Source organism: Manis pentadactyla, chromosome 3 (assembly GCF_030020395.1).
Source record: "Manis pentadactyla isolate mManPen7 chromosome 3, mManPen7.hap1, whole genome shotgun sequence".
Classification (NCBI taxonomy): domain Eukaryota; kingdom Metazoa; phylum Chordata; class Mammalia; order Pholidota; family Manidae; genus Manis; species Manis pentadactyla.
Window position 1 is genome coordinate 88,963,493 of NC_080021.1, and position 12,120 is coordinate 88,975,612.

A 12,120-nucleotide genomic window follows, 5' to 3' on the forward strand; every position below is an offset into this window, starting at 1 on the left:
CTTGGTTAAATTATACCAAGGTATTTCATTTTTTTAATGCAATTATAAATGGAATTACTTTAACTTCTCTTTTGCATGGTTTGCACTTAGTGTATAGAAAGGCAACTGATTTTTGTACATAGATTTTTGTATGCTATAACTGGACTAAATTCATTTATTTGTTCTAACAGTTTTTTGGTGGAGTATAAAGGTTTATATATATATATATATATATATATATATATATATATCTGTGAATAGAGATAATTTTACTTCTGCATCTACAATTTGGATGCCTTTTATTTCTTGTTCTTGTCTAACTCCTCTGGCTAGGACTTCCAATATTCTGTTGAATAAAAGTGGTGAAAGTGGGCATCCTTGTCTTGTACCTGATACCGGAGGAAAAGTTTTCAGCTTTACACTGTCCAATACGATGTCAGCTGGAGGCTTGTCATATATGGCCTTTTTATGCTGAGGTACCTTCCCTCTATACCCAAAATCTTGAGTTTTTTAAATCATGAATGGATGCTGATATTCATCAGAAGAATTTTCAGCATATACTGAGATGCTCTTATGATTTTTATCCCTAATTTTGTTAATGTCATTATCATGTTGATTGATTTGTGTATGTTGAACCATCCCTGCATCCCTGGAATCCATTCCAATTAATCATGGTGTATGAATCTTTAGGTATATTGTTGAATTTGGTCTTCTAAATCTTTATTGAGGATTTTTGTGTCTAGTTCATCAGGGTTATTTGTCTGTAATTTTCTTCTCTTGTCTGGTTTAGGTATCAGGGAAATGATGGCCTTACAAAATGAATTTGGAAATGTTCTCTCCTCTTCTTTTTTTGTAAGAGTAAAAGAAGGATTGGTATCAATTCTTCTTTAATGTTTGGTAGAATTCACCAGGCAGCTGTCTGATCCCATGCTTTTGTTGGTTGGGAGACTTTTCATTGCTGATTCAATTTCCTTATTAGTAATTATTATTAGTAATCAGTTGTTTGAGTTTACCATTTCTTCATGATCCAGTCTCAGTAGGTTGTATATTTTTAATAATTTATCCATTTCTTTTGGGTTGTCCAATTTGTTGGCATACAACTGTTTCTAGTAGTATCTTATGATCCTTTGTGTTTCTGTGGTATCAACTGTAACATTCCCTCTTTCGTATCTGGTATTATTTAAGTCCTTTCTGTTTGTTTCTTCATGGGGTCTACCTAAGGATTTGTCACTTTTGTCTTTTCAAAGAGCAAGGTCTTAATTTACTGATCTTTTTTCTTTGATTCATGACACTATTTAAGGTATAACTAATAAAAAACATGCAAAATTGTGATATTTAAGTATGCTGTCATTAATAAAGCCTTATCTCCCAAGTTCTATCATTTTTCAGTGTCTAGTATACCTCACAGAAAGAAAACCTTGAAAATATTATATTATATTCATTAATTCCTGTTTGAATGCTTGAGACTCACAACCTTAATCACACCCTTTTTTTAATATTCAAATTTATTAACTTTAAAGGAATGACCATAAAACAGACAACCCTTACTTAGTTACCATTTAGAAATCACAAGAAGAAATCAATCATTTGCATATTGCTTGAGTTGCTTCAATCATCAGCAAAACACCTATGCCTTCACTCCTTTGAATGTTTCCTTTACCTTCTTACTCCTCCGGAGAGGACTCCCTGGCACAGCCTTAAAGAGAAGCTCTCTTCTATATCCTCCTCTCCACACAATGAGCATGGAGAGCCAGGAAGGGCCAGTCTTGGTCTTCACGAAGTTTTTCAGCCCATCGACACCCTTACTTATATTCAAGATGTGATGTGTGGGAGAAGAAAACACATAGACCATTCCTACATCAGGGTAGGTATATCAACAGCTATTCCAGCCACCCCTTGTAGGCCTTCTTTTCTAGGTTCCAGCCACTATTCTTGTTGACTTTAGTGCCTGCCAGACTTCTACTACACCTCAACCTCACCACTCCTAGAAGTCCTCTCTTCAAGATTCTGTCCTCCACCTTATCAACCACTCATATCTTATGTTTATTTTCTAAATCATGAAGTTACAAAGTGCCTCCTCCCATTTATTCAATTGTGCATATCTATCATTCTTATGAATCCAGCTCATTACCTCTATCATGACCAACGTCTTCCCAGTTCCCAATCAGCTATTCCTACCCCATCTCCTTCAGACCTTTGTGGTCTCCTTCTAACCTTACTCAGTCTAGATTTCATGGTCTAAATTACAATAACTCTCTTGAAACTTTTGTTGACCACTTTGACTGTACTCAATGGACACTCCCACTCTGCCTGTTCCACATTTGTAGCTGCATGGTTCACTCCATGCTGACTGGAAGATCGCAAACTCAATTCCTGATGAAAACTCCCAAAGGACCTTATCCTGCCAAACGATCCCAGTGCATTTCCTTTATCCATTCACTGTGCCCCAACTGCTCAGTAAATCACCTAACTCAGAGGCTTTCTTGATCTCGTTTAAAACTGAAATGCCCTCTCCCACCCCTGAGTCATTCCCTATTCTCTTTTTCTGCCTTATTCCACAAAGTTTGTTTCCTTCTGGCTTTACTCCACTTGACATCTGGCTCCACATCAGCCTCCCCCAACACAGGCAGGGCTTTAGTTGCCTTGTACAGGATGTGAGACAGGGCCCAACTATCAGAACATAGCAGGCCCTCCTCTGGGGTACATTACTTTCCATAAGTGTGAGGCATTGATTTCAACAAGGATATTATAATCCCTTTAACTGGCTTCCTTTCCTGTTTTCTTCAGAGACTATTACAAACCACCACCAATCTCTTTTGAGGGTATAACTTCTTCCCTCTGGGTATATGGCCTTCTGTCCGATTTCATATAAAAAGTAAAATATGTGAGCAGGCCTGAACTGACTCACCATACTAAGTCCATCCCACTAGACTTGTCACATCCTTATGCTCTTCCCTGTGCTCAAGATAGGTCTCTCCACCCAAACCTTCCGTACCCCTCTTCCTTTACTAGACCGACAAAGTATTATCCCTGACCTCTGTCTCCTCTGGGCCCTCCCCATCTCTACATCCATCTTACCTTTTCTCTGTAATCTCTTTAGACACTGGATCTTGTCCAAGCTCCTAGCAGCTAAGCTCCCCAACCTACCTCCTGCCTTGAATTCCAGCTCCTAGCAAAGGAGTTACAGCACTGTCTCCACTCCTCATGTCCTGAGCATTCCTTGAGCTATGGTCCTCTGGATTCTGCCCCTACTAGTCCATTGTCATTTGGCTCTCCTCAGTGTGCATCATCCTTGCCCTCTCCTGATGTAGACATAACCTAAACAGATACAAAACCTGTGCTCTTCACTGCCATGTTTACTTTTTACTGAAATTCCTTTTCCCTTGAACTCCACTAAGTTTGCTTTTGTGACACACTTTCCACAAGTTCCAAGTCCTCCTTCCTACTTTTATTGGATTTTTGTTTTCATTGTTTTGTTCTAATGTAAAACACAAACACATACTACACAGGGTTGGGACATGGCTCCCTACATGGCACATTACAATTCCCTATACATGATGTCCTGCTGGATCATCCCTGGCCTGGCCCTGTGGTTCTTCACACACACCAGCCAGTTTCTGCCTCTGAGTCTTTCTCCCTCATATGTCTTTGCATTTGCAAGTGCTTCCCTGGCCATCTTAGGAATGGTTACAATCTCTGCAACCATACTGATCTAAGTAATCTAATAGTCTATACTTATTTCTACTTCCCTCTTTAAATGACAGATATTAATGTCAGAACAGTCATTTACTTGTCTTAATTGTCTAAGATAATACCTGGAACACTGATGCTCAATTTAATTTGATAAACCCACACAACCAATCTCCACTAAGAGAAGCAGTCAAGTAAGCTGGTTACAACTGAAACAGTGAATGAATAATTCCATAAATCACCGCCAGAATTTGGGACATCCATAATTGCTTACCAGAATTACAATTACATTCTGTCAATTTTCCCTCCCAAGTATAAAAAAGTAAGTATTTTTAAATTAACATTTTAGGTATTTGGATTTTTAAATATAAAAAACTAAGAAAAAAAAGTATTTAGAAAGGTATGATTTAACCTTAAAAGCTTCTTCTTTGCTGAATTTTCTGGAGTCCTAGAAAACTTTGACTGTTTCTGGGGTGTATACAAAATGGTCTCTGTAGATTTCACCGTTGGGTTGATCAGTGTCTCCACATTCTGTCTTCCATCTGATCCAAAATCCATGTGAGAAGAGTCTGAATCAATGAACAAAACATTCTCTGAGTCATCTTCTTTTTCACTCTCTGATGAATACTCCAAAATTTCTGTAGAATTTCTCTGAAAGTAATTAAGGGAAATACAATTAAATTTTGAGAACTCTGTATTCAAGTCCATATTTATATATGCTTATTATTCTATTCTCTTATGATTATATTCATTGAAATAACTTTGTAACTAAGTACCTGTAGCTACTACTTCTATTTTGACACAAAATTCAAAGTAATCAAGTCACATACTCAAAAACTAAGTGATTACATCATAAGCCAGACATTATCACATACAATTTACCAAATTCAGTAAAAATGTTTTGGTCTACCTTCAGTAAACTAAATGAAATGTGCTACACATATAGTCAGTCTTGACAACTGAACTACTAACACCAGCATGAATGGCTGATGATAGTGATTGTAATCTAACACCTATTGGAAAAAAAGAATTTTCTGAATTTTGAAGTTTAATGTGGGGTAAATAATATTAGCTATTTGTTATAAGCCAAATATAAAGAAAATTGCCCTGTAGATGTAAGCCACTTAACTTACCAAAGGAATATCCAAGGATGAAGATGAAAGCTTAACTTTTTCCAGTGCAATTCCAATATTGTATTTTTCAGAGACTAGTTTGAAATTACTAATAACAACAGGAACTTAAGAATATGACCTACTGCTTCTCTTTCCAAACATTTCCCAAAATGTTTCTTCTTTCTCCTACCTAAATTTCTGAATTATCAAAATTAGATACATATTTTTTTGAAAACTGGATTATAAAACAGGAATTCATATGCTACAACCAATCCTAGAGAGAAGAATCAAAATTTTCTTCTGTGATGTTTTCTGTCTTTGCCTAGATACATACTAAAACTTTTAAGTGTGGAGGGTATTTTATTTTCCCATTACTTGGTTTTTGGTTTTACAGGTCAATCCCTTGATGCTCTAATGTCAGCAAAAATTTATCCTCCAACATTCTAATTTTCTAGTATATCAGTAACCCCTTCTGATTTAATACCTATACTAAATTTTAAATTCACTAAATGTAAATTGTACATTTAGTTGAATGGGGTTTCTGTACCCAGTCAGTCCCTAGTGTAGGTGTGGAGTCCCTCAATGAGGAGTCATGTCTATCTTAATGGATCAGCATGGACTGTGTCCCTGGCACTGTAGCAGTCACTCGGCTAAAGTGAGTGAAGAAGAGGCAAGTATATGAGGGTATGAAAATTAAACAAAACCAAGTGAGTTCTGCACCTCTCCCCAAATCCAGCTGTGCCAGAAAACAGAATGGATTCCGTCAGGTTAACTGAGGTATAAAACAAAAAGGTGTGAGCCAACCCTGCATTGACAGGAGATCACACATGTTCTGCACCCTTGGAAAAACTAGGTCCTACTGTGTTCCTGGAAACGGGGTCCTGCCAAGTTCCTATTGCTGCTGCAAAAATAGTCCACAGCTAGGAAGCTAACCAATCAGCTGCAACTTGTATCAACCAATTAGAACTGAACAAGGTTATATCCTTCATTTAAATAAATGGACCAGACTGGGGACATTTACTGTAAAAATGACCCCTTCCGTTTGTTTCCTTGGAGCATGCTTTTGGTTTATAGCTCGAGACTGTGTTTCCTCAGTTGGCAAACTGTTTTTTTTTTCTTTTTTGTGCAATAAAGTTCTCCTTGATTAAATGTTTGGATTTACAGAGAAATTTAACATTTTTGTTTTCAGAAGTGGGATCCGAAGTGGCTCTCTGGGGCTCCTTCCCAGACCAATGCAACAGAGCATGCACAAGCCAGTTGAATGGGGTTTCTGTTCCCAGTCAGTTCCTAGTATAGGTGTGCTCAGTTGTCTCCCTGGTGGTGCCTCTCAGATCCAGACCTCCTAGGCTTCCAGGTTGAAGTCTTAAAAATTTATCACTTTAAGAGGGACTTCCTCGCTATGGTTAGGCCTGAAAACAGAGTAAGGACTCCTACAAAAGTTAGGGTGGGGAATCCCACATACACAACACTGAACAGGGAGGGGCTCCTCATTAGAGAAATGCAAAATGACCTAAACTTACTAAAGATGACGTATCTTTGCAATTCCCTGAATGGGGTACTTTTATTTTGCAAAATTAGTCTTCTTGCAATCTAAATTAGAAGCTTGTTTCTTGTCCTGATAACCTAGCTTATAATAGCCATCATGTTGAAGACCCTATGATTAGAGAGAAATGTAACACCCCATTTGCAGCCAGACATGGCTGGACAGAAATGCGGGTTAAACTCCATTTGAGGCTGGGGTTCTACCAAACTGCTGCAGGCCCTCAGGGGAATTACAGTCTAGAATAACTATGGCCATTATGGGGATAGGTAAGAAGTGCACTTGAAAGCAAGGGTTCCCAAATTAAACAAACAGAATGGATTACTAATTTAATTGGCATGCAGAAGCATCCAAAAGGTTTCAAAATTCCGTAATATTTTTATTGAAATATTCATTGCAAAGCTTAATGAAGAATTAAAGAGGCCAAAGGTATATAGGAAACCGACAATAGGATGGACATGACTCCTTACTGCTTCTCCACTTTTTCACCTGAGTACTCATGTTTTTACTAATTCTTTGTCTCAATTACCTTTCCACTCTGAAGAGACTATTAAAAAATTACCTTTTAAGATAAAGACCACCCATAACTACTCTTCAGGAATCTTTCACTCGTTGGTCAAAAGTTGAACTGACAGTTATAGTTTAAAGAATTTCTTAAACCCAGGGAGGAGCCTCAAATTTTTTGTAAATACATTACCTCCTGAGTCAAACGGAAAAAGGGAAATAACTTTTTACGTTGTTCCTTCCTTTCCAAATCCAGACCAGTTCGTTAGTGAACCTTTATCCCTCAGTGATAGCTATTGCCTTCTTCCTTGTCCTGCTTGTCCTGTTTTGCATACTAAAAACTAGGTGTGGCTTTTGGCCAGCCTGGGACATGCAGTGGTTGGTTCTTTCCTTTAGCTATTTTTGGGAGTGACTTTGGATCTAGAGAAGAAAACACCCTCTGCATCTTGATAACCCCTCTTACACCGAAGGGGTGTTATTCAACACCACCAAAAATATTTCTTGTTTGTCCTCACTAAACAAGATGTTTGAAAGTTTTTAATAATTAGTGATAAAACTTTTTCTAAATTGGAAGCTGACAGTTAGAACCTGGCAGATTTTGTTTTAGGCCATTTCCCCTAAGTTAAATTCAACAAAAGGGAAAGAAAAAAACAGTCTAATATTTGTGGATGGGTGTGTCAGTCCTTTGATATAATTTAGATGGTGATAAAGCCTGGACAGGAGTACCGCCTTTTTGAATAAGCCTACCCGCCATCTCAGAAAGACCTAGGTTTCCTCTTACTTGGGCTATAAGCATTCTCTGGAGGACACATCAGCAAGCCAAAAGCCCACCTTCTCCCTGAGCCATCCACTCTAAAGTCCGCCAAAAAACCTGGCCATAAAAAGCCTCTAACCCTGTAAGAAACGCCACCTTTGTTCTGCTCGACACAACAGAGAGATCCCTCTCAGGTTTAGCAATAAACCTGCTTGGACTGTGAGTTCACATCCCTTCTTTTCCTTTTAGATAGAAATCCAATTCATTGATGAATTAAAGGTATCTGTTTTTGTTTCACAAGTCTAGCCTTTACAGGGTCAGATGTGTGGCTCCAGTAACACTCAGAAGCCAACCAGTCCTTTTAACAATCACCAAACACCCTTATTATCTCAAAACACTTATAGGTATTATAGAACTTCCGGCCTGAAAAAATCAAAAGTCTTTCTAGGAAGAACCTGCATTTTTTTTTTTCTGTACCTTCAAGGTGTAAATGTTCTACCTTGAATTTCAAAAGTGGAAAGGTAATTTGGAACTTGACTTGTCAAAGACAAATAAAATCTTTAGTGTCTTCTCCCCAATTAGAAAAAGCTTTAGTCATCTAGACGGGTAACTCTAATTTATTCCATCGACCAGAAAAACAAACTTAAATCCATCTTCTTTCATGGTTAGTGAGTTTTATATTATACCAAATTCATGGCAGTAATTTAAAGCTAAAGATTTCTGAATCTGTGTGTTCATGAGTCCACATATATGTTGAAAATAAGAGATATTTTTTCTACCTCTGGCTAGTATTGCTAAAATTAATTTATAAAAGCTCTATTGGTTTGAAAACAAGTGCTTGTAAGATTAGGCATTCTAAAACTCGGAAAGACAGAAACTAACCCAAAGTGCTAAGTGCAGGATAAACACTCTCCAATAGCCCAAAAGACCCAAAAACTCTTATAATACTGCCACAGTGGTAGGGGTAGGGAAAGCCTGGACCTTCTCTATGACTGCTTCAGGAATAACTTTAGTTTTACCCAACCAGACAATCCCCAAGAATTTTACAGACAAACCAGGTCCCTGAACCTTGGTGCTGTTCACAGCCCATCCTTTCTCCTGTAGATGTTGCAGCAGTCTCGAAACTGCCCCTTCTAAATCAGCAGGACAATCAGACATGAACATAATATCATCAGTGTACTGATACAGCTGCACTGCATGTGGTTTCTCCAATGTGGCCAAGTCCTGGGTCACAAGTCCGTGACAGACGGTGGGGCTATGGAGGTATCCCTGTGGAAGGACAGTGAATATTCACAGTCGACTTTCCCACGTGAAGGCAAACTGTTCCTGACTTTCCTGTGCTATGCCAAAAGAAAAGAAAGCATTAACAAGGTCTACTACATAATGCTATGTCCCCAGCTCATGACTGAGTATGTCCATAAGGGCCATTATACAGGGGACAGCAGCATGCAAAGGGGGTGTGACTTTCTTCAATTCCCTGTAGTCCACAGTCATGCACCAGGAACTGTCTGGCTTTTTCACTGGCTACACTGGGGAATTAAAAGGACTATAAGTGGGCTTTACGATGCCCACCTTCTCCAACTCCTATAGAGTTTCTCCAATTTCCTTGTGCTACCCAGACCATTTATACCGCTTAGTATTTGTCACCCACCAAGGTACAGGCAGAGCTACAGGTGGGTGCTTAGCATGTTCCCTCAGAACTGCCTTTACTACACATACCATCAGTCTGAACTCACCTGGAGTGGTCTGTAACCAAAAGCCCAAAATATATTCAGGGATGGGAGAAATGTACACAGTATACTCCTTTGGGGGTAAATGCTCTATCCCCAGTGGGATTTGGGCTTTTACTCTAACTGCCTTACCCCCATAGCCATCTGTAACAGCAAGGGTCCTGGGAAAATGCTCAGGGTTGCCAAAAATCAGAAAACACTCAGCTCCTGTGTCCACCAACGCCAGGACACATTGTATATTCATAGGGGACCAATGAATTGCTAATTCTACATGTGGTCTCCTGTCCCCACCATGTCCCCCAGGGTGGGGGCCTTGACTTCTCCAGTCAAACCGCGATGCCCAATCATCCTCCCACGGGGGTGAGGGCTCAGGCGAATCCTGAGTACTGTCCCCCAGGAAGTTTTGCAGGGACACAGGCTAGACATGAGGCTTTGACTCCGGTTTCTGTGACCTCAGAGGCTGGAACTGCTGCTCCGGCTTTAACTGGTGCCACAGTTCTAACAAGATCCTATTGGGCTTCCCATCAAGTTTTTCTTTCACTACCCCGGCCTTTATCAAATCAACCCACATCTGGGTCCGCAAGACCTTCATGGGGCCTTTTGCACCTCTCCTTTCAGTCGCAGGCCGTACTTCCTTCTGTGCTCTTATTGTTTCAACCTCTCCCAGATCTGCTGAAGTATGAGTAGCCTCACTTATAGGTTGCCCTATGTGGGGGGCAAGAGTAGTCACTAGGGACCCAAAGAGAGATGGGGAAGCTATATGCAGCACTAGGTTTTTCATTCCTACAGTGAACACCTCCTCATCGGGCCCCTGGGGGTCCATATCATACATGATATTTTTCATACCAAATTCCTGCAACACATGTTGGAGCTTTACATACATTTTCCGGCCAGTGGGTAAATATGGTAAATCACCTTGATTAGGCCAAACTGCCCTGATGGCATCTGTCAGTCAATCCAGAAGTGCCTGATTCCCTGAGGCATGATGGGCACTTTGCAACTGCTGCCAGAGGGAACGGTGAGTTATAAAGGAAGCCAGTGCACTCATTTCAGAACTCGACATAACAATGTTTTCCACCCCCATATCCCAGAGATGCAAAGCCATGTAGGCAGAAGTTCTGATGGCTTCTGCCTATACTGGATGTTCATGTCCACCAGCTCATCCTGGGTATAGGGACAGAGCATGGAGTGCTCCACAACCTGGGGAGGGGGCTGCTCCTCCCCCTGAGGAGTCTGCGATTGTTTTATTTTTATTTTTTTAATTACAACAGCCAAGCGGGGCCTTGAATACAGGGGAGTCCGGTGCCCCCGGTGGCGGCCTCGGCAGCAGACTGGCCCATGGCCAAGCCTCCTCATCCTCTCCCAATGCCTTCTCCACCATCTCTGGGGCTGAAGGCACTGCTCTTTCTTCCCCAACCCCCACAGACTCCTGTAACGCAGCTTCTCCTGCCGCCTCCCACCTCACCACTGCAAAGGAATCTTTTAGGAGCGCAACCCATCTTCTCAATAGCTGTCTCTCTTCTTTAAGGACATCCCATAGGTCATCACCTAGCTCCTTCAAGTGATGCTGAAGTGTGTCTCTCTCCTGCCAAAATCTCTCTCCTCAATAACCCTCTCTTTCTACTCGATAACATTTTCCATTATCTCGAGGAAAAAAGACCCTACAATGCCAGCTGCTACAGGGCCATTCAGGGCCTCTAAGCAGTCTTCTGTCTCATGCAGGGCTAATTCTGCAGCTTCCGGTGTCTCCACCCTTCCCCAGTTCTGGGGAAGGCCCCACCTCTCTAGGAGGTGTTTCCCCTAGACTTATTCCCCATTAGGGGCTCCAAAACTGGAAGCCCCACAGAGAGGAGGCTCCTGGGTGAAGCTGCACCCTCTACCACTGCAGCCACTGGAGCCTTCCCACTATCCATAGGGTGGGTTCCAAGAATCTCCCCACCATCTCTAGCGGCAGCCCACCAAAGAGTCTCACCCATGTAGGCAGATTTTGGGTTCAGAGGTCCTGCCAACTACCACTAGGTGTAACTCCAGGGGGAAAATCCCAGTGCAAAATACCTTTGAAACTTAAATCAATCAAAAGGAGAAATAAAGTTTAAGAAACCCATTTATTGCTTACAAGCAGTCGTTCCACTTCTCTCTTAACCTGGCTGCAGTAGCAGAACCAAAAATCCCACCCAACCTCCCTGGTCCCTCCCTGGCCCTTGTAATTACCTACTGATATGGAGATGGCTACTTCTCTCCACCTCTTGGAAACACCTGTTGATATGGAGATGCACTAAAGCGGGGCAAGAGATTCTGGAAGTATTGCAGTTTTACCCACAATTAGGATGTGTGCTTTTGGGAAAAGTAGGTATGAGAAATGGAACTGCATTTTTGTTGAGTGAAAAGAACATAATTTTATCCTAACATAAAGCTAGTTATTTAAAGAGGGAAAACATAGGATAATATCAGAATGTAAAAAGTTGTAAAAGGTTTGTGGAAAGGCATTTTTTAAAAAGGAAACTTTAATGTGTGATCAAGCTGGATAAGAATGAATAAGTTTTTTAAGCATTTTTAAAATAAGCTTGATACCAATAGTGTGCTTATATAAAATGGGACTTAATTCTCTTTCATCTGCTAAAAGGGCAAGGTTTTCTTGATCTAATGATCTACTCTTGATAAGAGACTGAAAAAGGTTTTCTTTACCTTTTAAAGTTATCTGCCCCAGATCCTGCCCCAAAATAATTTGGGCTTCATGTTGTTTTAATCATGTCTTTGATTGCTTAAGAAAGCTAAATCTTTTCAATATTAAAAGGGCTAAATTTTGCCAAC

General features: G+C 40.4%; 1 protein-coding gene across 5 annotated transcripts in view; it reads right to left on the reverse strand.

The window, feature by feature from the left end:
• SPIDR (scaffold protein involved in DNA repair) overlaps positions 1 to 12,120 on the reverse strand; it is a 453,159-nt gene that overhangs the window by 314,482 nt on the left and 126,557 nt on the right. For all 5 annotated transcript variants that reach the window (XM_036925470.2, XM_057498093.1, XM_057498094.1 and 2 more), the window contains exon 6: positions 4,082 to 4,320. In XM_036925470.2, coding sequence (XP_036781365.2) covers positions 4,082 to 4,320 — 239 coding nt within the window. The remainder of the gene's footprint in view (positions 1 to 4,081; positions 4,321 to 12,120) is intronic.